At 42.2% G+C, this 25,105-nt stretch overlaps 1 protein-coding gene across 2 annotated transcripts in view; it reads right to left on the bottom strand.

Annotated features, from left to right (window-relative positions):
- LOC102192428 (latent-transforming growth factor beta-binding protein 2) overlaps positions 1-23,731 on the bottom strand; it is an 87,433-nt gene extending 63,702 nt beyond the window's left edge. For both annotated transcript variants that reach the window (XM_005742721.2, XM_005742722.2), the window contains exons 1-3: positions 22,806-23,731; positions 20,134-20,207; positions 8,242-8,512 (exon numbers count right to left, since the gene is read on the bottom strand). In XM_005742721.2, coding sequence (XP_005742778.1) covers positions 8,242-8,512; positions 20,134-20,207; positions 22,806-23,275 — 815 coding nt within the window. In that variant the 5' untranslated portion in view covers positions 23,276-23,731. The remainder of the gene's footprint in view (positions 1-8,241; positions 8,513-20,133; positions 20,208-22,805) is intronic.
- Positions 23,732-25,105: the final 1,374 nt, after the last annotated feature.

Raw genomic sequence — 25,105 nt, 5'->3', positions numbered from 1 at the left:
TGCAAAAGCATTACCCCCTGCATCCTCCAATACCACATCAAGTCCTGTAAAACCACAACAGATGACCTTAAGCCATACTCCAGAAAGCCCTGGGCCATTCACAAATTTTAAAAAAAAGCTCACCAGGGATTGAGCTTCAGGGTACATGTCAAGTTTGCAACATCAGCACAAAATACTGTATAAACAAGCAGAAAGCCGGTGAACCTGACTCCACACAATTTCACTCCCATGCCGGGAGACAAATCAGTCCTCTAGACATGCAGTCATATGCCTGGTTTAGAAGAGAGCCCTATTCAGAGGAGAGCAGCACACACAACCTGTTGGAATTAACTTTTACCCCTTTACTATACTTTAACCATACTTCCTGTGTAGCTCTCCTTGTTTTTGGGAGCAGCCAAAAAAAGAGGATGATTCTATACAGTTCTTCTTTGAGTAGCAAAGCAGACTGCCAGGTGATACAGTCAGAAAACTTTCCCAGGCTGAGCCTTGGATATATGTTTCAGTCATAAGAAAACACTTATCTGATCAAAGTTATAAGTTTCAAGTGCAACATGTGATGTAAAGCTAATGTGGGATTTGGGCTGCTCTTAATTTATTATCCTCTCAACTCAGTTGTATTAACAGAGGCTTGCTGAGCGAATATCCACTCCTGCCTTTCTGCGTTTAAGCTCTTTGTCTCTCTTGCGCCTGATACCTGAAATTCCTCGGCAAGCATTGTGATCATTGCTCCTAAGAAAACTGGCGATAACAGCAAAACAATAATTCAGCGCAGGTGCAGAGTACACCTAGGGGATTTTGACAGGTCCCAGCAGCGCTGGTGGTGTGGTTTGTCTGGAGTGGGAGTGAAAGCAACCAGTGATCCATGATTAACATGGAAAACTCCCACTACAACCACAGTTTCCTCTGAGAAATGGCTGTGTGGCTATGTACAAAGCCTTGAGTCAACAAGCCACATAACCGCCAGCCCTATTAGTCACCAGGAAAATGGTGGGGCCGATATAAGCAGAGAACCTGTACGTATGACCAGAACACTGGGCGTTTTTCTTTTTCTTGTAGTAATTCAAGTGAATTACTTGTGAGGAAATTCAAACAAAGAACCAGTGTTGATGACACAATGATCCAATTTCGTTTTATCCACTACTTCCAATATTAGTGGCATTTAAACCCAAAGTTATATTTCCTACCTGAGTGCACTGAATCATTTTTTGTGAAAAGACTGAATCTGACAATACTGAACGACTTTATGTTGTACATTTTGAGCACATCATAGTGATTATTAATCAGATTGATTGTATTATATGTTTTATACTTATTCTAACAATGATAATAAATTTGATTAAATTACTATTAGCATTGTGGCTGCAATCATTCAATATAATCAGTGTGATCACTTTGTTCAATTTGCTTTTCAGTGGAGTGTGGTGGGGCTACGCCCACATTGTCTGTCTATGAACAAGAGGTTTTAGGGTTCACTGTAACAGTCAAATGATCTGTGTGCCACCACAATCTAAAATGAAAGAATGAAACTCCTGCTACGCTATGTGGAGCAGTGGTTTGGTGGATTAGCACTGTTGCCTCACAGCAAAGAGGTCCTGGGTTTACCTCCAACCATTTGGGCTTTCCGTGTCATGTTTGTAGGTTCTCTCTGACTATTCCTGCTTCCGCACGCAGTCCAGCTACATGAATTTGGTGGAGTTTGGTTTATCTAAATTGGTGTGAATGTGAGAGCGAATGGTTGTCTTTCTCTCTGTATTAGACCTATGCAGAGTGCACTCTGCTTCTTGCCTTATGGCTGCTGGATAGGCCCTGCATTGGGTAAGTGGAAAACGATGGATGACAATCAAAAATCAACTGAAGTGTTGGCTTTAATTTACTGGTCTGATTTTTCTTCTCACATTAAACAGTGAACTTTGGACAGATAAAAGTGGAAGCTCTACCTCAGGCCTAGAAATCTGCCTTTTCTCCAAAATTAGAAGACATTACGTTTGACCAAAAACAAATTATGGGGCCTGTTTCTGGTGGGTTTCCGTCCCACAGTTCAAATATATGTGAGGTTAATTGGTTTGTACGCTTCTAAAAGGTTTCATATTGTACAATGTCACTGCACTGTGTAAAACTGAGGTTTAAGCATAATCTCAGTAAGGTACAAACCACCATGTTACAGAAGGGTATAGTAGCAGTACCATCATGGGCACCACGATGTATCACTATAGCTAGAATAATGCACTTTCTTTTGCTGAAAGTGTGTCATGTATTTGCTACTGTGAAAGTCTTCAGACCTGAAGTCTAGTCTAAACATAACGGCTTGAATTCTATGTGGTATGAATTGCAGCTTTGTTATCTATGTAGCTGCCGACGCTGGCCCTGAGTCAGATCATGTAACAGACCAGAGAGAGATGACCTTTAGAGGGGTAACCTGCATGCAGCATACATCCTGCTCTACCCAGCTCTGTTTCCTGCAGAGAACTGATGTCAGAGAGCGGCAAGGCAGTGAAGATTATATGAAGGACTCATGGTGGTGGTGGTGAATACGCCCTTTACACATGATCATTGGCCCTGACCTTCATACCAGGGGCCAACTGTGATCTACAGAATCTAATGCTGACATCCCACCACAGACATTACAAGAAACACTGAAATGCATTTGTTCTACAGGTCAGAGGAGGAAGCAGTTATTGGCTTGCCATATGCAATGTGCTGAGTTTTACGTTTTATGGTTAATCCCACAAAACAGGCAGTTAGGACATTTGGGACAAAGCTGAAGGGGGTCGGAAGAGAGGCTTAAGACTGAAGACAGGAATACAGGAGGAGGGAGTATGACAAGGAATTGTGCTTCCCAGAATCCCACAGCAAAGGAGGCTCCTCATATGTTTTGTCCATCCCACCAAGACTTTTATTTTATGCCGTCAAGCATAAATTCATTCAGTGGGGGTATTCATGGTGCACTTTATTTTCAGCCCCCCCACAAAAAAAGGCAGACAACAAAAGAAACAGTTTTTCTTGATGGAAGAATTTATCACCATGGATGAGATCATTTCTAATAAATAAGAAGTTAAAAAATATGTGATAAAAATAATTTAGATAAATTATTCATAGTCAAACCTAGGTCAACATAAAGACACGTGGCCATGAATAGAAGGTGAGGGTCTTAACTGAAGAGAAGACATGTGAATGGTTTTTAAATATTCCACATTTTTTGGCAGATTTGATTTATTCTACTTCATAAATGTACAAAGACTAGAAGGAAATGCAGAGAGATGAGGACAAAATTATAAGACCTTAACTTGGTTGGTCATGAGATCGGACAGATGCTGAGCTGCCGCTCAAACAGTCAAGCACTGTTGATAAGCACGCATTTGGCATACTGTATATGATGCTGGCTAACTGGCTGCCTGTACAGATGTAAAGACATTTGGCTTATTTGGCTTAGTTGGGCTAAACATCTGAAAAGGTAACTGAATAAACAATTTTTACACAATGAGCTAATAATGAGCTTAATTCTTTTTTCTTCTAAACAAACTTAAAGAGGTTTTTTTGAGGAAAAAAAAGCTAGAAGCCTAGAAGTTAACAGAATACTGTGACTTGCAACAAGAAAACATAAAATTTTGCATGAAAAAAACAACATACTTTTGATCCATGCATGAGCTTAGGAGAAGACTGAATCAAATTGATATGGATTAACAGGGGCGTGTAATAGGAATGGACTGTACACTGAACCATCCTGGAAGACAAAGACCAAGCAGTTTCAAAAACCTGGCTATCACCATCCACCAGCCACATCAACAGCAAAGTGGGATACAAAGAGTGCAGAAGAGGAAAAGCAAGCCGAGGTGTGAGGAGCTTTGAAAGCTAGGAAGAAGTCACTGCAGCTCTGTCAGATGAATCTGGTCCTTTTAAGAAAAACAGGGTGATAGGTGTAAAAAAGTTCTGAGAAGTTAAAAAGAAGCCTGACTGCAGAAAAGTCATACGTAGACTGTAAGATGAACTTCTCCTGAGTCTTGCAACAATCCAGCTGCCTCACAAGGTGAGAATACCTCCAGAGTGATATTTGACTCTTTTAACCTTGAGTAATCTTACATTATAACATTATGATAAGGTATTTTGAATCCCAAAATAAATTATTTTGTGTTGTTTGTGCATAACAATGCTGAAGTGAGGCCTCAGTCACACCTGTTGGCGAACATCTGGAAACCTCCGGTCTCTAAGGAAAAATGTGCATTCTCTGACCAGTTGCGAGTGATTGCTGGAGGTCGCTGCCAATTGCTGTAAAACCGGTACAACCCCATTCATACAGGCTTAGAGACTAATCAGTGACTCCCTGGCAACTAACCATCACTAGGGCAACGTCTGCATTATGCAACTGGTTGGCAAGTGGTTGCTGGTAGTTGCTAGTAGTTTTCACTGAAAAAAAGTGTTGGTTGCAGCAGTAAGGCAAAACTTTTACTTTGAAGTTCCTCATTTCTACAGCTTGAAAAGTAAATACAGACAAGTCTGTGTCTTCCATGCAAACTACGAGCAATCTCCTAGTGACCAAAGTAATCACAAGCGCACCCTCTTTCCAGCTAGCAACTACTCACCAACTGGGTGGGGAATGCATTTTTTTTTCCTAGACAGGAAGTTGGCAGGAGTTCATTAGCTACACTCTAGGCCTGTGTGTCTGAGGCCCAAGTAATTTCATATTTACTTATTTATTATATAACACAATTAAAAACATAAATGGAAAACCAAAGAAAATAAATATTTTAGTCAAGTGTTGACATCCTAATTTCTTTCATGCAATGGCAATTTGAAAGATGATGTTGCAACATTCTCTATTTGGTTACTGAGTAAATAGTTAAGTAAAAACACTCTGTAACAAACTTACCAAACCACAATATGAATTTCGGTTACTCGGTGCCTAATCAAAAAAAGCCTGAGTCCAGACGCAGAAGTTTTGCTGGCCTGCCGAAAACTGAGGAAAGTATCAGATTCTCAGAGATGTTGACAAACCTCAGCCGCAGACACTACACTTTCCCTGTCTGCCGCCTCCTGACATTTGCGCAGTTGGGCTTCAAAGCTGAGTATTGACTGGACAGTGAAGAGGCCAAGCAACGTGTCTGGACAGAAGAATTACAACAGATCCGACTACAGTATATCCTGGAACTTCATGTTACCTTGTTGACTTTTTCTCTTGTTATCATTGTTTTTGTTCTTTCCCTCCTTGTTTGACTCATTCCTTTTCTACACTATTTCTTACTCTTGGCGCCACTTGACAGGCAGGGTTAGTAACAGGGTGCTGCTGACATAACAAGCCAACCCTGCTCCAAGTAAGACATATATAGTACCTCACACCTTCTGTAGTAGAATAATTACAGGAGACTGGCTGGATGCTGCATGCACCGGGAAGCTGCTATCTCAGTATATAAGTGAGGGCAAGGCCAGCATGATCTATCTCAGCCTGAGCATCTGTCCTCCCCACTCCAGTCTTCTTACTCTTTCATTGAGCCTTGGCACCAGTCTTTCTAGCTTACTCTCACTCTCTGTGACCTCACGTTGCTCACGCTTTCCTGGCTTTGAAAACAGTGGAACCTCAGCCTGATATATGAAACCGAGACTTGCATCTACCACTTCTCCAGAGGGAGCACTGTTCCACCCCTTAAAGATCATTCTAGGCTGACAATGCAGAAAATCTGCAACAGTTCACAAGGGCTAAGCTTTAAATGTGAATCATACAAGCGCTCAAATAGTTTCCTGGAAGTGTTCAGAGTCAAGTATTCTAATAGCTATTTGATTAATGTTTAAATGTAGACATTTTATAATGTTGGCCGAAGCATTTATTCTGTTCAGAAAATGACAGAGAAATATGTTGGTCACAACAACTAATGCTTGGAAATTTGGAAACTTAATAGCACTTCTTACAAGCAGTTAGTCAGCTTCGGCAGAAACACGACAGTGAAAAAGTCATAGCTGGGGTATTCATGATTCAGAAACACTGTCGGCTTCGAAACAATGTTGAACCTGCAGCCGAGTCTCACTATTTATCCCAGATCGGTGAGTCAGGACGCAAATATGTCCTGTGAGTCAAGAACAAAGCAAACATATGCATAGCAACTGTGCAATCTTCAGAAGTCTTGTATTGATTAAAAGATTTACTATGACTTCAAGATAATTGTTTTAGGAAGGAGGAAAGGGAAAAAAAACTCTTTTATGAACCATCTGCCAAAACATTTCGTTAAGTTTTATTGTGCTACCACAAACACGTGCATAGTTCATCCAGCATAATTCCATAATACTAGCGAAAAAGCCCAAAAAGACACAAGACCCTGGCAATTAGCAAGAGGAGCGCCATAAATGTCAGACATAATTGAGCATTTTTCAGTGGGTTGGTGGAGAGAAATTACCCAAATGACAAATTGTCCAAAAAAGGAAATGATGATCTCAGTGCCCAAACGAATTATGGCACTTAAACTGACTTTGAGCGGATTAGAAAAGCACTGGGCCCAAAGTAGAGCACAAATTGACAAGATAAGTCTGAAGCTGTAAGCAATAAAAATCCATCAAAATATTCCCGGAAACAATTACTCCATTTCAACATCATTGACCAAAAATATGGCTCTAGTCATGGTAAAGTGATTAATCAAACCAAAAAGCCTTTTCCAACAAGATTGGAACTAAAACAGTCAGTCATCCAAGCCAAGAAACTATTAAGCCTGTCTGATTAGCAGTCTTTGGAGAATTTGCTGAATGCGCTGTGAAAGAGGCCTTCATCTGAGCAATTATTAGCTGGATACATTATAGTCGCAAAGTTATTCCAATAAATCCAAGAACAAGCAGAACTGGTCAAAGCTTAAAGAAAGAAAAGAATCTCCTTGTACTATTTTAAGAGCAAATAGCATGGGTTAATACTTTTGTACCACGCACCATGTTAGGTTTTCCTACCTTTTACAGATTTAACTTAATACTTTTCAGAGCAAGTCAGAAAATTCATACTTGCTTTATTTGATATTAGTTCTACTTCGTGTGTATTAAGGATTTAACATATGAACCCAGTCATCTGGCTTGATTTATTGCAATGGTAAACATATCCAGCACTAAAGTTGTTGGTAATGAACTGCTGTTTGTTCATGAGCCTTTAGATTAATTCTAAAAGTCTGTATGAGAGCAATTGTAGCTGAAATAAATATCTCAAAACCACAAGAGCTGTATATTCACATGCATTGAACAGTGAAGTGAAAGGAAAAATCTGATGATGAGATAAAAAAGCAGGTTGAAATCTTATTCTTTATTTGCTCAGATTAGTTTTTCACACTCTCAGCTCTCTGCTCAGTTCAGCTACGGTTTGTCTGCTGCTCTGCACAGCCAGCAACCTGCCCGGTTCTCTATGTGTCCATAATCTGCTCTGTCACGTCTCAATATTCCGTCTGTGTCCCGTTCAGCCTGAAATAATTATTCGTCTTTTATCTAACTACAGTCTGCTAGCTGCTACACGAATGACAACAGATGGCTAATCTGGTAATTGCTAATAGTAACACGGCTAACGTCAACATGTTAACACTAAAGATAACGGTTTAATAGTTTCGGTGTTGTTGAAACGGTATCTTTACTGAAAACCTTCATAAAGTGTTCAGTGTTATAAACATTAACTACTTCAGCTTTTTGTGAGCAGAGGAGCTTTGTGTTCGTCTGTCTGTAGCAGTTGTGAGTAAGGTGGAAGATGCAAAGATGGCACTGTTGGCATCAATACTGCTGCAGGAGTATCTTAATAATCTGAATATCATTTGTTTTTTTGGGGGGGGGGGATAATCAACCTACTACCCAGTGCATCACCGTGTCCCATGAATCACTGTCCTGAAAGGAAATAAACTAAAGTGACAAAAACGTTTTTTGTGCCAGGCTGCTAAAATGCTTTTAAATTCCCTGTAACATGAGAGTTAGTCAGAGCTCATTCACAAGTCTCCAGTGGCCAGTTATGAATTCACATTTTTTTGCTTTTCTCATTTTCAGCTTTTTTTCTTTTTAAACTGATATAGGACCTTCTACACTTTCTTGCACTTTTCAGTAAATCTAATGAATGAAATAATAAGTTATTGCTAGTTTGTTAGCTGATAGCTTGCAAACCACGAGTAGTACCTGCTGTATGTCATAACCTTTCCAGTGTGGCAGGCCTCAGTTTCTAGCTGAGAAAAGGCTTTAGTCTTCTGAGCACTGGCAAAGCTATGGGCTACTTCTGCCTAAAATAAGAAGAGTTAGGTAATCACTTACGCAGTGTGGGCTGGCTGTCTTGTAGTCGAAGGTCGTGTGGTCTTGGCCTTTGTGGTATCAATGCTGTCTCTTTCTGAGGGCCTTTTCTGTGATTGGTCTTTCTGGAAGGGGTTGGTGCCAGGTTGAACACGCCTCAGGGCACCTCTATCACGGATGTACACCTGTTCTGGAGCCACCTCTTCACAGCGGGCGCCCTGGAAGCCTGAGCGACACACGCAAGTATGTGGCCGGCTGCATGAGCCACGGTTTTGGCAGGGGGGCTGACAGTCAGCTGAAGAGAGACCACAGATGGAGATCAAGTTATCAGCAGGTCAAGTCAAGGCATGTACCCCCTGTGTACGAAAGGGCAGACACAGAAAAGGCTTTGCCTGAACACAAGGGTCCACTTTAAATTGATTTAATCGAGGGGCCATTAGTTTCACTTTTTAACCAAGTTGCTTCTATTCCTTCAGCAGAGCCCCGACCTAAGAGCCTGTAGGGGCTGTCAAGCACAATTTCTCTTGTGTTTTAAACTGACCTGTTTAGTCTAAATGTATATAATCACTTACATTAAATCCTTACCCAATTTCACTCGGAGGTAAAGCCTTTAAGACAAGTTCATGGCTCTTTCCAGTGAAGCTGGTATTTCTATATACAGAGCTTTCCTAAAAAGACCTTTTGTCTCTGATCTAGAGTCCAGTATGTGCGTTCACTATAGCACAGCCAGTTCAAAAAGGTAATAAAAGAAAGCAATCATAAAAAATGAGCAAATAGGAAAAACTGTACAGAAGGCCAACTGCAAATATCTGACACTTCATCAAAGAAATGTCTTGTAAAGCTGAAAAACAAACTAAATCTGATGGGGCTTACGGTACTTAAGAGATGAATGTGTGCATAATATTTATCAATAGTCTGAAAATACAACGTACTGAGGTTATTTCATGGTCATGGAAAAATAATCTATGTCACTCTACAAGCCCACCCACATCCTCCAGACACTTCAAATACTGAAAAACACTGTGGCACGCAACTTACAGGAAATTCTGACTGATACTAATATTATACTGATATTTTGGAGTGAAACTTGAAACCAATTTTCAGCAATTAAAATTTTTTGATGTATTAATATTTGAATATTACAGTTTTATCAGGCAATGTTCTTGACATACATGCATACAGTACTGTGCAGGTCTCAAGCTATCCCTCTTTTCTTCATATTTTCTTACAAAAATGCAAAAAGGGTTCAGAGATTTTTAGAAACATGCAGACATAAATGGAAGAACAGAGTCTGCACAATTCTAACAAGCTCGAAAGTCAATGTTTGGTATGACCACCTTATGACAGCCTAAACTCTCTTATCCAAGCATTCTTGCCAATTTTGTTTAAATAGTCTTCAGGAATAGTGCTCCAGGCTTCATGACGGACATTTAAAGGTCTCCTTTCGGTGTTGGCTGCATTTTGTTTCATTGTCTGTCAAGACAATCGCACATTGCTTCAGTAATGTTGAGGTCCAGGTTCTGGGAAGGCCAGTCCATGTTTTTCTATGCAGGCATACTTTTACAGTATTGGTACTGTGTTCGGGATCATCGTCAAGCTGAAAACTGAAGCTGTTGCCCATCAGAAGCTTTACCATGTTTTACCAATGGCTGGAGACATTCTCTTCCTTAAGAACAGCATTTTGACAGCCACCCTTCCACTGACACCATTTCTCAGGAGGCTTCTATGAACAGTCGATGGATCAGCTGAAGGACCAGGTCCTATATCAGGTCTTTGCTGGGGGGGTTTTCTCTTTCTTAAGGAAATGACTTTCAGATATACTGTTCTTTTAGCCCTAATACTTCCTGTTTTGTCACTTGCCCAGTTTCCTCAGACTTTTTTAAGGACACACTGCACACTGTGCCACGACATGCCAGTCTTTGCTCTCATTTCTTTAGTTGAAAAATGCCAAATTACCCTGAACAAGACTCAGTCCTGTCTATTGCATATGATGTATTAAACACAAACAAATATGCAATAACTGCTTATTAGCTTTCCAGAGGTGTATTTCATGGACTCCTTAGCAACTTGCCGTAAAGATGCTACCACAATGATTTGCATACTCTGCTACATGTGCTACAGAGAGCGCTCAGTGGAGGCAGGGCTGCTCAAACGTATGTGGTGATGTCAAAATTTGTTTTCGAATTGCTCCGCAAAGTTTTCATATTGACTGTACCACAGGATATTTATGTTGATACCATATATATATATCAATATCAAGCAGCTCTAATTTACAGATAATAAGCTCTCAATCTCGGGATACGAATGTATGCAGTTGACGGCCCTCGAGGATTCATGGCATTATCCTCAAACACTAAATCGAGCCACTGGTCTGTAGTGGCTAAAGCAAACAGCGGCGCTCTGTCAACATGGCTATGGAATGCTATTGACACAGATGCTGGAGTGGACACTGACAAATCACAGGCAGGAACGCAGCCACAGCTCTTGGCAGTGAGGAGCGCTGGCAGTCAGATGGACCCCACTCGGCGCTCTACCTGCTGCACACTTCCTGTTATTGCAATACTGGTATGACTTTGGACATTTTATGTTTCCTTTTAGTCTTGAGCGAAAGCACAAGAGGACCCTGAGGATGCTGTTTCTGATGACAGCAGATCAAACTGACAGGAGGAAACACGACGGCGCTGTGTAACAACTGTGGCGTCACACATTTACTTTCAAAGATAAGATATGAGTGCCAAATCTGCGTTTGTAGCTCTGTTTTTTGGTTTTCACATTAGAGCCCTTGAATAGTTAATTGAAAACCACTACATTATGCATCGTCAGGCTGTGGTATGATCAGAAATCCTAACAAATTGCGGCTTAAATATCAGACATTCACCGCTCTTTTCAGTTTCATGGTGGAGCACATTTTATTTAGACCACCTAATTCATTTCTTTTTAATTACTCTGAGGAAAATGTACACCCCACTTGATGAAGTGTACACATGAGAAGAAATGTGGTTGTAGATTTGTATGACTTGGTATGTGATCTGAATTTTCCATCATGGGATAAAACAGGGATTGTCTGAGCTCTACTTGGCAAGAATCAAAATACATCATCTAACTAAAGCACGAGCTGGCTGGATGCCACCGTCTTGTCCGGAGTCTGCTTAACCTCAAGTTTGTGGATGAAGCAGTGGATCAACTAGGCCACAGATTCCCGGGACATTATGCTGGAGGGACAAACTAGGTGTAATCAAACTGTATTCTTCAAATAGGCTTTTAGAAACAAAATGACCAAAGTGCACGGAGAGAAAAATAACCGATTCACGGCTGGCTTACGATGAGATATGTTCAATCGCGTGACCCGTTTTCAGCTGCGAGGCGCATAATTGACACCAGACAAACAAATGCAGGTCAGTGACTCTGGACCTGACATATGCCCCATACGAACCTCACATAGGCCGTGACGCCGTATACCGTGGGTATCTGTGTTGTCTCTGTGCCCTGCCTCTGGGCTGTTGAGCACATTGTCACAGTAATTGCTGCCGTCCAGATTTGTCTTGCACATCATTAAAACTAATTGCCTCGCATTCCATCCATTTCACAAATATGCGCAGCAATTATTACTTTGCGAGAGTAATAATAAAATGAGAATCCATTGGAAATAAAAGAGGAGAAATAGCAAACATTCCTGGCATTTGCCGCTTCAGCCTTAATTATGAGTGAGGCAGACGGGCCAAGTTTTTGGAGTTTGCGTCCACATCCAGTCATCTGAAAAGAGGGGGGCTGCTGGACGGGTATCGAAAGCTTTGATCGATGAGCGCAAACACGCTGATCCACACACATGAGAAATGAAGGAAAAAATCTTTAGTCTTTAATGTCCAAGTGGCATCTTCAAGGAAGTGCTTGACAGCTACGGTTAAAGCAGATCTCCATCCAAAATTCACTCATGCAGTGAAGAAACACTTTCCTTTAAATTGCTTCATTTGGGAAAGTTCTTGTTTGCATAATAACTCCTCACCAATATATAAGCAATGCCAGGGGTTTTACTGTTTATAGTTTCTTTATTGGGTTACAGTTACCTCATAACTTCAGGTTTGCATGTGCACGTAAGTCAGACAGATTCTTGTGCCTCTTCCTCTGGTCTCTCGTTTCCAGCTCAGCGCTCGTTTCCAGCGCATTACAGTCCACCAGAGATTTGCCTTCCCTTCTCTCTGATTCAAAGTAACACAACCCATTAAATCTTTACAGTCCTTTCATTCTGCAAAGGGTGACCTGAAACCATATCTGACACAATACAAACTTGTAGAAAAATCTCCTCGCTTTACACAGGTCAGAAGAGCAAGCAAGAGGTAACCTGACATTTCTGAAAATAATATTAGTATTGAAAGCCTAATCACAATAATCTCGGGCAGGACCCGCTACAGGCTGAGAGCATTATGCACCATTATGAGATTTAGAGGCTGAAAGCTGCTCTGGAGATTAGAATTTAGTACAATGTGATAAAGGGCTCGACTACAAACCCTGAATCTCAGAGGCAGGAAGTTGGAAAATAAGAATGAAAGTGCAATTTGAGCAACTTGCTGCAAGTTTGCAATCTCCGTCCACATGCATGCGGATGCAATGTTTGCGAAGAGGCTCAAGATTCTGAAAGGCATTCAGTGCATCGCAGGCATGAGTAAAAATCTTGTGACTCAACATGTAGTGGGGTAAACCTCATGTGATGACAGCAGGAGGCTCTTTTTAGGAGTCACCACAGAACCTGACAGATCTCATGAAATGGGTCGAGTGTTCAGGATTGCGGGGGCCACAGCGAAGAGACAAGCTGAAAACAATTCCGCTCATCTGGACTCCCTGTCCACTGAAGAAGTAAGAATTGGTCTATTGAGCAGTTAATACAATTGACCTTCAATGCTAACCATTTCAAGTGAGTGTTAATCTCTCCGCAACATGTGATTTCCACATGGCTGCTGGAGCGAGTGCCATCATTTCATGCATTCCCCGAATGCTAACTTTGCTGTCTATACCCAAACTGCTGTTACTGTAACTTTGCAAGCCTTCATTAAATGCTCATAAACACACATCTCTATTTTTATAATTAAAACCATAGGGGGAGTGCGCCTGACGCTGTGTGACTGATCCCATATTTTCTCTTTGTGGTGAAGCTTACAAGGGTAATATTTCACTAAATTAAGGTGCTTCTGTCATAGACGTGCAGTTACAGTCACAATGTGGGTTTTTTCTTTGCTTGTTTGTTCCAGTACAGTAGTTAAAAGTTTTTCTTTTCCAAAATCTTTGTGTGGAAGGGGGGGATTTGTTAACCTACATCTGACCCATGACAATGTATACATTACTTTTAGCCATGCTGCTGTGTGCCTCTGCCACGCCCCTCAATCTCCCACATTCAGCCCCTAATGGGTCACATGCTGGGCCAGTCTGTTGAGGATATCTGGATCGGGGGGGATTGCAGCTAGTAAAGCTGACTCTGTGAGACGTGGTGCTCTCCAAAAACCCACAAACCCCATCCTCGTGAGGGATCACAATCCCAACAACTTCCATATGGTCTTTAAGCAGGAGGGTGCTGTGATATATGGTTGGCTATGGGCTGTGGCCTCAGTGAGAGTGTGTGTGTGTGTCGGTGTGTGACTGAAGGAGAGCGGTGCTTGCTGTTAATGTTCATCTGTAAGTGTCACTCAAGCTCAGGCTTTCTTCTTGGGGTCGCTGAACGATCTACTTCAGCAGATGGACTCCTCGCAACACGATGTCACGAATAAAGTGTCGCGTGTTAATGAAGTAGCTTTGTGTGACTAATTGCGCTCTCCCTCTCGCCTCTCTATTTCATTCTTAGCAGCTTATCAACGATGATAAACAAAAGAGGCATTTTACAAGGAGATGTTTGGGTCCAGACACTGAGCAGTACATAGTTTTCACCACACTTTTGTCTGTGGTAGCAATTAGAAAAACATGTGGTGTAGGAGGCCAAAACAGGGCCCAATTGCAACCTACAATGAGAAGCACCAGCTGGACTGGAGAAAACAGCACTCCTGGTTTGGGAAGACAAACTGAGAGCGGGCTGTCCAGTGTCTATGTTAATGATGGGGTCTGGGACAGTGGGGTGTGTATTGATTACAGGATCTGTCTAACAGGCCATAACTCTCTACAGGACTGCCAAAGGAGTGTCATGCCCCAGAAGTGTAAACTGTGCAACCCCCACAAATCCACACATATGACACATGACGTCAACAGAAACACAAGCATCCTAAAAACCTCTTCCTGTTTTTGTAAAGCAGAGAATAGTGCTATGTTGGCCAGGATCTCGCTGGTATTAGGCCTGATGTCAGTTAAAATTCACTCCTTTGGAGTATTAATGAGTCTTCTTTTTTGAATTTGAATGACTAATCAGTGGAAATGCAGGATTTCTTTAGTGTCTTTATCTTCATCGTATTGGTTGGGAACTAAATTCTTAGTGCTCTACATTAAGGGGATCCATAGAAGCTTCACATTTACACATTTTCCTATCATCAGTAACTCTTCTGCTGCCATTAAGAAATAAAATATTCTATAAAATATTCTCATTTTGCACATAATAGACAAACTAGGTCACCTACACATTACAGGAGCTCCTCAGACATGGAAAGCCATGCCGTGAAGCTCCCAGCACACAGTTTCTGTGCTGATGTTAATGCCTGAGGAGGTTTGGAACTGCTCATGAATCAGCAGAGCCGCTGTGACTTTTACACACCGTGGCCCTCAGCACTTTGTGACCCCGCTCTGTAACTTTAGATAGTCTGCAACTTGAGTTGCTGTGAATGCTTCCACTTAACAATAACACCACTTACAATTGATTGTGGAAAATATGTAGGAGGGAATGTCATGAACTGACTTGTTGCAACGGTAGCATCCCACTACAGTGCCAGGCTTGAATTCAGAGAGCTCTTTAGAACGACCCCTTCTTTCACAAGCGTTTGTAAAGGCAGACTGCATGGCTAGGTGCTTGATTTTATTCAGGCACCTATTCAGTGAGATTGGAAACACCTGAATTCAAAGATTGAAAGGTGTGGCCCAGTACTTTTATCCATGCAGTGTGTATGTGGCGTGTGTAGACAAGGGTGCAAATAACACTAATGTGCAAGTCCAGATTCTTCATTTCAGCATATGTCAAAAGATTTGACTTGATATGACTTGATATGTCTAAATATGTCAAAGTATTGGGAGTCACAGACTTTTAAAAAATAGAAAGTGATGCAACAAATATGCTGAAGCAAAGATGGCAGACCTGCATTTCGGGGAACTGCTTTGAAGGTCAGAAGACACGTGCATGTACTTGTTTCTTTGCCAGCTGCTTCCCACATGTTATAACAAAGATGAGCATTAAATGCATTTCACACATAAGATCAGGTTCAAAAATGAAGTGCTGCGATGAATAAATAGACAAAGAAGAAGGCATGGTCTTATACTTTTACAGTGAATGCAATTAATGAATTAATTCATAAAGAAAAGGCTTTGTAGGAAGGGATAACCATGAAATTTTAAACAGCAGGGTCGAGCCTTTACTGTACTGTCGGTGTTCCAGACAGGAAAGTTGTAATCCTGCTCAAGCTACCCTGGGGACATGATGGAATCAGAGAAAAATGTTGCTTGCTTTATTTTTTTGCTTTGAGAGGAAAGGTACCTTGTGGTGGCAAAGGTAAAAACTGAGGGAGAGCGATGTTTCTGCATGAGGAGTTACTTTAGAGCCAGGATGGTGCTCTGAAGAGCACAGCAGGCCAAAGAAAGCTGGAAGGGAATCAAAAAGAAACTCCTTTCTACCACCTTACACTCTGTCAATCAACAACAGCCTAAGAGACTGACAACAACTTTATTCCTCCATGTGAATGAAGCACCTTTCATCTGCTCTCTCTAAGAAACAACAGGGTTAAATCAGGAGCCATCTGTGGGGTCACGCTCTCACTGTTAGCCGTACTTGCAGCATGTTGCCATATGTATCACGTGCTTTTGTCAAAACACTGTGATGTATAGTGTGGTGAAATTAATTCTGCCGCTCAATCCAAAAGCGTATGCTTCGGGGAGCACTACGAGCCGGGGGTATAAAGAACGGTAGTTCCTGTCAGTGCTGCAGTTACCCTTTCCCCACTGTTTCCTGCCCTTAAGTATTCTATATTGTCCCATGCATTCACTCTGTGTGTGGCAAACCATGCCATTAATCTGATTAGTAAAACAGCCATCAACCTTCGAAGCCAGAACAACCCAGAACAACTTTAGTGCGCTCTTTTAAAGCCATCCTTTTCAGCACGCGGACTGAAATATTTCAACAGCAGTTGAATAAATTTCTATTTCTTTTTTTAAATAAAGAACATCTGTCTTCTCCCGTCTTCTCTGCTGCCATAATGAGGTGTACACTGTTCATAAGTATTTGATGAAATTTTATAAAGATGTTCGTGTCCTTTTCCTTCAGTTTGGCTTTATGAGAAAATACCTCACCTATTTGTAGAATCCTCATCAGCTACAGCTGTGTTTTATGTTTTATGTTTAGCTCTAAATGAAATGCATATAATAACTGGTAATCATCGGCATAGTAACTCAACACGTGAACTCAGAGAGTTCAGATTGGGACCGTGCTTTCTCATATGTAGCACACAAAAGAAGGTGGCCTTCCTTAGAAGTGTTCTCTCTGCTTGAAATACTCAGTTTTGTTGAGGAACAGGATGGAGCTCAGACTGAGCACACAGGATGTAACACATATGACGACCACTCGAATTCACAGGTCAGTTCTCACATGGTCATAAACGGACATCAGACTGACTGCATGATCCTGGGCTAGGAAGCACTGAATGCCCTGTGGTACTGAGCTGCCCATTTGCATTGTAGCAAACAAGCTCAGGGCTGCAGTCGTCATGCTAACATTATCACTCTGTGCATATTAGCAGGACTGCTTTAGGTGCAGCCCGACAGAGCATCTGTGGCTGCTACTAAACAAACTACAGTAAACTGCTTCCATTTTGGCACAAAAAACCCCCGTGTGAGCAATCCGTAGTACCCTATCCACAAAATGATTTACTGCCAGCCACATGAGCGCACAGATATGAGTGGAAAAAACACAGTAATGTGATTTAAATCTACATTCCGGTTACAGGGGGCTTTAAAAGTTTGGGTTCTTTTTTTTCAAAACGTGTTTTAAACCAAAACTTTAAAACAGTAATTTTACGCTGGTGTACAAGACGTCTAATTGAGGGTTACTGTATTTATTCTAAAACATGCCAGCAGTTCAAACTTCCCCTCTAATTCCATATCTAAGTATCTCACTGTTTTGTAAATAGTGGTTATTTAGAAGCCGGTGCAACAGATTTGTCTGTACTAAGCAAACATGCTGCTTTCTCTCGTTTTTTATGGTTTACTACTTATTGATGTATTTAGTCGAGCTGATGGTTAAAACAACACTTTAAACTGATGGAAATTCTTATGTTTTAGTTAGAGTTTTGACCATGAACTATCTGCAGTTTTCCATCTGAGAGCTGCAGATAGTCACGAGGTTGTTGACAGCACCGGTAATGGAGCACACTGTCTTATAACTAAGGCAAGGCTGCTGCTTGGCTATTAGTAGTGAAGCTACAATATGGGCTCCTTCTGCTCCTTTTTTCTGTGCAACTGCACTTTTGATGAACAGATGTGAATCATCACACTGAGGAACTAAGTCTTAAGTGCTGACCCAGAAACAAGATTCCCCATTTAACTCACCAGGAGCTTCGATTCTACTTACGAGTAAACAGATGGAAATATAGCCAAGCTTGCACCTGGCCTCACTTTACCAGCCAAACGCAACACACACACACACACACATCTTTGGTTATAAGCCACCATAAATAAAATTAATATTCTTTAGGTAAAACTGTGGTAATAAAAGCCTATAAGCTTTCATCTGTAATAAAGGCAGTTAACTTCACCAGAAGGCGAACAAGCATGACACAGCAGAGGAAATGCAATGTTCTTCTCAATGATTCAAAGCCTAACAGTCAGAACTCGCTGGCTATTTTTGGCACATGGAATTTGCTTTAATACATAAACAAGTCTGCTAACCATCAATCCTGAACTTGAAAACAGAGATAGTCAGCACCAAACCTTCCAGGATGTGGGCAGGACCGAGGATTTAGTGAACCAGATGACGATCTCTAATCAGACGCACGACCGAGACTGAGACGTCAACCTTTTAATAAACACGGCTCTTAAACGTAAAAATAGGCGCACTCCCGGGACGACCTGTGATCCAGTTCCTGTCACGTTTTCTCTGACCTCAACGCAACTGAACAAGGAGGTATTGTGAGGAAAGCGTGATTCTAGACACTCAATGCAGCCTCGCGGGTGAAGCCCTCAGCCGCCACTTTGTATTAGACATTACTTCAATCCCTTCAGTGAAAATTTCCTAGACACAACTCAGCCACGTTATGTTTTTACTTCTTGCTCCCGCCCGGCACGTTTGTTCCTTTTCTTTCCCCCACTGTGAACATGTTTTCTCAGGTTGCCCTCTCCCAGTAAAGCAGGCTGGATGTCGGGCAAAGACGAAGTATAGATATCCTGAGCTTGTTTTCCTCCACGGAGGTCTTCTACATGGGGGCTTCCAGTCCGCGCTCCAGTCTGGGGCCTTTATGTTGGCACCTTGCCGGCTGTGGCGCTTCACTCAGCTGATGATAGCATAGCCTCCAGTCAGACCTGGGTCAGGGCCAAGCCGTAAGAGGGTCCAGATGGTCAGACAGTCCCCTGGCCTGCTCAGATCCTCCGCCTTGTTTAACATAGGGGCGCTAGGCTGAACCTGTTATTATCTGGCAGATTAAAAGTATTTACTCTTTTAATTTAGGTAACTCCAGCTCCATATTAAATGTAATTTACGCCTTGGTAAGTGTGCCTTTAACTCTGCATTGAGGGAGGGGGGAAAAATGGAGGGAAGCTTTGTGTTGAGCACGAGGGAGGCAGATCTAATAAGAAGACCGCTGGAGCCAATCAGCTCGCTGTGTACCGGCTGAAATGTGCGTGAAACGGGGTTGCGTGTGTGAGGGGGAGATAATTAGCAGAAACAAAACAGAGAAAACAGTAAACAAGTCCAAAAAAAAACCATGGCCAGTTTTACTGCTAGATAGATGTCACTTAACAGCCTGGGTTTTACTGCGCTTGTAAAATTTAAAGATAACTTTTACTTTAAAAAAAAGGTTTTTCATTCCAACCTGTTATTTTTGCCTACAGCACAACATGCAAGAACCAAATGTGGAATGAGTTGCAGCAATTTTACTTTAGGATCATCTGAAATAGCATGTCTAAAAAATGGATTTTCTCCCAGATATAGTCCATATGCAAGCTAAAGAAAGAAACAGCAACACTGTTCGGGCTGAAAGGCGCTTTTTCAGCCCAGGTCAGTGTCACATTTTAAAGATATGGCTCTGCATTCATTCACAGCCTGTGTCTTCTGTTCCACTTTTAATTATCTGGTTATTCAATTCTGCTGCGGTCGAATAAAAAGAAGCAGCAGTTCCACCCATAATTAAGGACTGCTGTCACAAAGACAGCCAAGTGCTAAGTGTCGGTAATTTCCAAGCGAGGGTCTTACATGAAAAGAAAAAGGCAAACACTGCATGATGAACATGACCGTGGGGGCAATAACACTCAGGGAAAACTTTCATAGGGCAATTCCTCTTGACAGGATAGTCATTAGTAGCCATTTACTATGTTATTTTTCAGTCTGAGGGCCTTAGATTGTAAAGCCTCTCTGTCTGCAAAGTTTACTAGCAGAGGAAGTTCTCTTCTATATAATGCATGGCAGTGTGCTTGTGTGCCGCTTCACCAATTTGTGTGTCCTCGGTTGCCAAACTGAGCAGCCAAATCAAAGGATATTCAAGCAAGGTACGTTTATTTAAAGTTTACACAGGGTACTGAGTTAACGACACTTACGTTTTATGCAGCGGTTGGTTCCTGGTGCCAAAGCCCAACCAGAGCAGCACTGCTGACCTCCACAGACATTCGGCCTGAACAAAAGATCACAAAAGATGAGAAAAACAGGGTGAAATAAAAGTTCTTTTTCTCAGGTGTTAATCCACAAGGCAATAACTGTGAGTAGGGTGAACCTCCTCGCATGACAAACTGATCTGATTGCAAAGGCTGTTAAGGGTTTCATATCCTTCTGATGTGGCTAGGCTATTGATAGGAACAACTTGGAGATTACGCTATAATTGCATTTTATTTAATAATGAAAAAAAAATTCAGGGCAAGTCACGAAACTTTATCTGCGTGTGGACCCACAAGTCCCTCGTGCTGTTATGCGAGAGTCCAGGGTGAAGACAAATACAGAGTTATCTGAGCCCTGGAAGGATTAAGCGAGGCAAACGGGACACGAAAAAACACCCTGCATCTTCTATAAATCATAGAGCAAATGAGAGATGACAAGTTTTAAACAGCTATATCTGGATTCTTTTACTCGTTAATCCTAACTGGTAGTCCAGGCCAATTTTTGCGGCGAGATAGATGAAAAGGCACCAGACCGCAAGAGCAACTCTGGGGCAACAGTCAACACGCTGGCATGGCTCTGTGCCCCATCATCTTTTCACAAGATATTACAGTAAGTGGATGTCTGACTCATGGTGATTTGAGAAGATAACGGGGGATTGACTCATTGACCTCAGTTGGATCGCGCTCAGTGGATGCTCTGAGTGTTACTGAGGCGTCACAGGGATAAAATGCACTTATTTGGACCCTCTGGCAAGATTAGTTTTGTCATAAATCAAACACATCAGGTCAGGCTCGTGCCAAAGACATCAGTCATCACGTTCAAATTCCATCAAGGGATTTATGCATGTAATGGAGACCTTCATACAACATATTAGTAGCATGCCCTAGGCTGAAATATAGGTAGATAACACCTTGTTCGCACCTTGTTATATTTTTATTTCAACCTTAACATTAGGAGGCATAGAATTATTTCAACTATCTGGATCAATCACCTATCTGACAGGTGCAGCGAAAACAGAAAGAGGAGTCACACTGAGTCAAGTTTAATGTAAAGGAGAGCTAAGTGAGCCCAGCTCTGCCAGTGCTGCGGGGTACGCTAAATGAGCGAGTGGGAATTCCAAAGAGGAAATGTGTCATGCGAACACTTTCTCTAACAAGCAGCAGATGATTCATCTGAACTAATAAGTGTTAAAATCACCAGGCAGACTACTAAAAGGTAATGTTCCCGCAGATTTACGCAACGCCCACCTTTATGTTGCTCGAACACTCAAAGAACCCCATTCATTCAACGCTGGAATATGTGTTTTTGGCAACGTCAAGCAAGGCATTCGCCCTATCCTGCAATAAAGCATGTTGGATCTAATCCTGTGCCGAGCGATTTTCTTTGCACGCTGCTTTAAACAGACAGCACCTCGATGTCTGAGTGATGGATTGGTCCGAATGTGCTGGTTTTTTCAGGTTTAATGGTTCAGACCAAAACAACATAACACATCTGCTACGCAGAGAGAAAGGTACATGTGAGCGCTGACATCATCACATCCTGTCTGTGAAGCCTCGTGAGTTTAGTGGGGCATGCTACTTCTCAAGGTCCTGCTCACCAAAGGCATTACAGTAGAGTCAGTAGCAAGTAGGTAGCTGGGGTAGCAGGCTGTAAGTGCATATCATATGCAGGCCCATCTATTCCTTCTAAACAATCCTCCATAACTTGGACATATCAATAACAGACCTGTTATGCCACACAGAAGAAATGCTTTTTATATATTTTCTGTGACAGCAGTCCAAGATGAGCCGTTCAAATCTCCCTCTGATTATTATGTAAACATTCACCCTCCAGTGTGTATCAAGCTTTGTCCCAGTGGAACAAACAGGAGTGGATGCAGGAGGCTTCATTTAACAAAAAGAAAAGAGGTCTAATATGGAAACAGCCCGTTGTCCTGTTTAGAGTTTAACAGAGACCCAACAGGAGATTTGCAGGCTGGAGCGAGTGCCACTGGAGAAACAGGTGTTTCTGATCACCGAGCAAATTTTTTAAATGCTCACCAGCCAACGCTTTGGTGGAGCCACTACAATACATGGCCACAGGCAAAAGCCTAAAACTGGAGCACTGAAGCAGGCTGCAGCCACTCTCCTCCTGCAATTTGAATATACTGTAATGTGTAGTAATGGGAGGAAATGGTGATAATGCAATGTTAAATAGTTCAAACACAGTTCACCCATATGCATCACATTTGCTGTTCATTACTGCCCCCGCCACATCAGCCCAGTAATCAACGGTGTTTGACCTCAGCTATTATTTCATGTTCTGCCATGACCTTGATAACAAAACCCATACGTTATTAGAATTCATATTTAGTTGGCTTCAAGCTGTCACCTACTGGTTGACAAATTAATGCAGTATACGGAGTGCTTTGGGGGAATGTGCTGATTTACCTTACAGGAAGAAAGATTACGCTAAAGGGGCCACCGTCACTTTACAGTAAATCACATGGACTAACCGCTACAGCTAAATAGGTCACACGTTCCTCCTAAAGTAGCCCGCTGCTGCTCACCCAGAGTTTGATAAAGCAAAGTAAAACTTTTAGACTGCTGACAGTGGGGAACTTGGCCGTCACTCTTACCCGATAAGTCGCTTAGTGCTGGCAGAGCTGTGCCTGCTGCTCTGCCTGCGGTTCACTCTGTTTCGTTGCTGCTGGCTGGTAGGGTGTCTGGCGGTGCGCCGCGCACCATCCCTCGGCGCAGAGACAAGATCTTCCCCGGAGGTGTCAGCAGCATGGACCGGTCTTTCTTTGGATATGTGCTTGCGATTCTCCTGAGATGATGTCCCCCTGGGCAGGCGGACCAGAGTCCTCGACTGACTGGTCCCAGGTGAAGAGTCACTGGATGTTCTCGAGGACGAACCGTCCCGCGGTCCCCTCGGCGAGTGACCTCGACTGATCCCCCGGGACTGCAGCTGGTCCCAGACCGCCCGGCCTGCCCCCGCACCCTCTTTCCTCCCACCTGCCGCGTCCCTTTGACCGTCACCAACTCGCACGAGCACAACAGTCAAAATCATTAAAAGAGCAAATCCTGCACGGTCCATTTTGGGCATGCAAAGTTTTTTGAAACTACCGCGTAAAAGGGCACACGCGTTACCGTTTCTATCAAGAGCCACTGAAATAGGAGCAAGTCAAAAAAATAAAAAATAAAACGAAGAAGAAAATACAAATAAAACGAGAAACCGTTTTACACGAGCTCAGCAAGACCGCATCCTCTCCCAACTATGAAAAATGCCCGGATACCTCTTCATAATGCCCAGGTAAGACGTAAACAGAATGTCTTCAGGTTATCAAGTCTTTACTTTTCTACAGTCCGAAAACACTATCAGCTTTTTTCTTTCCCCCGCGCTGAAAAAAGATGCTGTTTTACGCAAACATTATTCTATCTGCGTCTCTTTAGTTTATGTTGAACAAGAAAAGAGGGGCAAAGAGAGCAGCGCGCTGGCTCTGGGCTCTGAGGCTGTATTCTTACTCTAAGTGAGAGAGTTTGAATCGTGCTCGCATGAGTATCACCACCTCCTTGGATCTGAAGTCACTGGGAATTTTTGTAGGGATTGCATGCGCTTTGCGTGGAGAAACTCCCCCTTGTCGGATGTATTCTTGCTTCTACTTACAGCATCGCTCGGTCCGTGTGCCCACACGCACTTTCTCTGCCAAGTTACATGTTGTTGCTCTGAATTTCTTCGGAGCAGGACTGTTTTATGAATGCAGCTGCATTAATCATTACCTTCAATTTAAATTTAAGTTGACAGCGTAGAAAATATTATACAACTTCCAGATGTTTTTTCTTCCTTTCGCAGAGCTGATTGTTTCATTATTTCAAAGTCACCGTTTTATGATTATTTTTAATTAATTAGGCTTATTATTCTATTAACCCATTTCTGTGGTAGGACACACTGTGAGGGCAGTGTAAGGGCACTTTAAAGCTAATTTACAGTGGTACTGTTAAGCTTTTATAGATTGCAGGATATATGTAAAACGTGCTTCCTGACCATACACACACATTTTGATCTGGCAGTAAAAAGCTCACAGTTCAGACTCCCTCAAACTGAAACCTTGGAAAACTGGTCAAGTTATGTAACATCCAATTCATCTCCTCTTTTCATCTGCTGCATCATCACTTTCCTTCTCACTGTCTGGAAATAACACATTTCTCTTCTCCCATAAGACCCTAAGCTACCCAAAGAGAGCTGGCTCGCTTCTCTCATTCAGCCCACAAAGATGCACGCCTGTCTCTTTCATGAGCGCTCTCCTTACTCCCTAAGCACCATTACCACTCACAGAACTGCCATCCAAAACACACAGAGTGCTGTTTTCTACCCATTCATTCTTTTTCCCAGCCATGAAATATCCAAAACCCCTGAAAAGTGACGTCTGTGTTCCTTTTTTTGTTAGTGATCCATGCAAACTAAATCTGTGAAGGCTCGGACTGACCACTACAATTGATTACAGCTTATCTTCTAACCCATACTAATCTAATTACAAAGGATGCCACATTTGTCTTATGCATCTCTAGCTTGCTGCCTGCTGTACCCTATTTTTGCCTGATAACAGTTAAATCAAGCATGCTTTCCTAATGCAGATAGCAACAAAAAGATCACAGCCATCTGACCGCAGCATCCATGAGGGTTACCCCTACATGGACAGACAGATCTCCTCAGTGACCTGTGCGAATGAGCAGCTGGCTGTTGCTCAAGTGTTCCTTGCTGAGTTTAAATCAATGTCTTAATCTGTTTCTGAGTCATGTTAGATGCTCTTGTATCTGTGTAGGGCAGACGTTGCTAACCTTTCCTGGCAGGTGTACACCCGTGTCACACTTAAATACCTCCTTATGTTCCAGTCATTAGAAGTTTTTTAACACTATTAATTGTTCTTCCACTTGG

The sequence above is a fragment of the Pundamilia nyererei genome, unplaced genomic scaffold (assembly GCF_000239375.1).
Source record: "Pundamilia nyererei isolate P.nyererei 1_Seehausen unplaced genomic scaffold, PunNye1.0 scaffold00123, whole genome shotgun sequence".
NCBI lineage: Eukaryota > Metazoa > Chordata > Actinopteri > Cichliformes > Cichlidae > Pundamilia > Pundamilia nyererei.
This window is presented reverse-complemented; position numbering and strand designations above follow the sequence as displayed.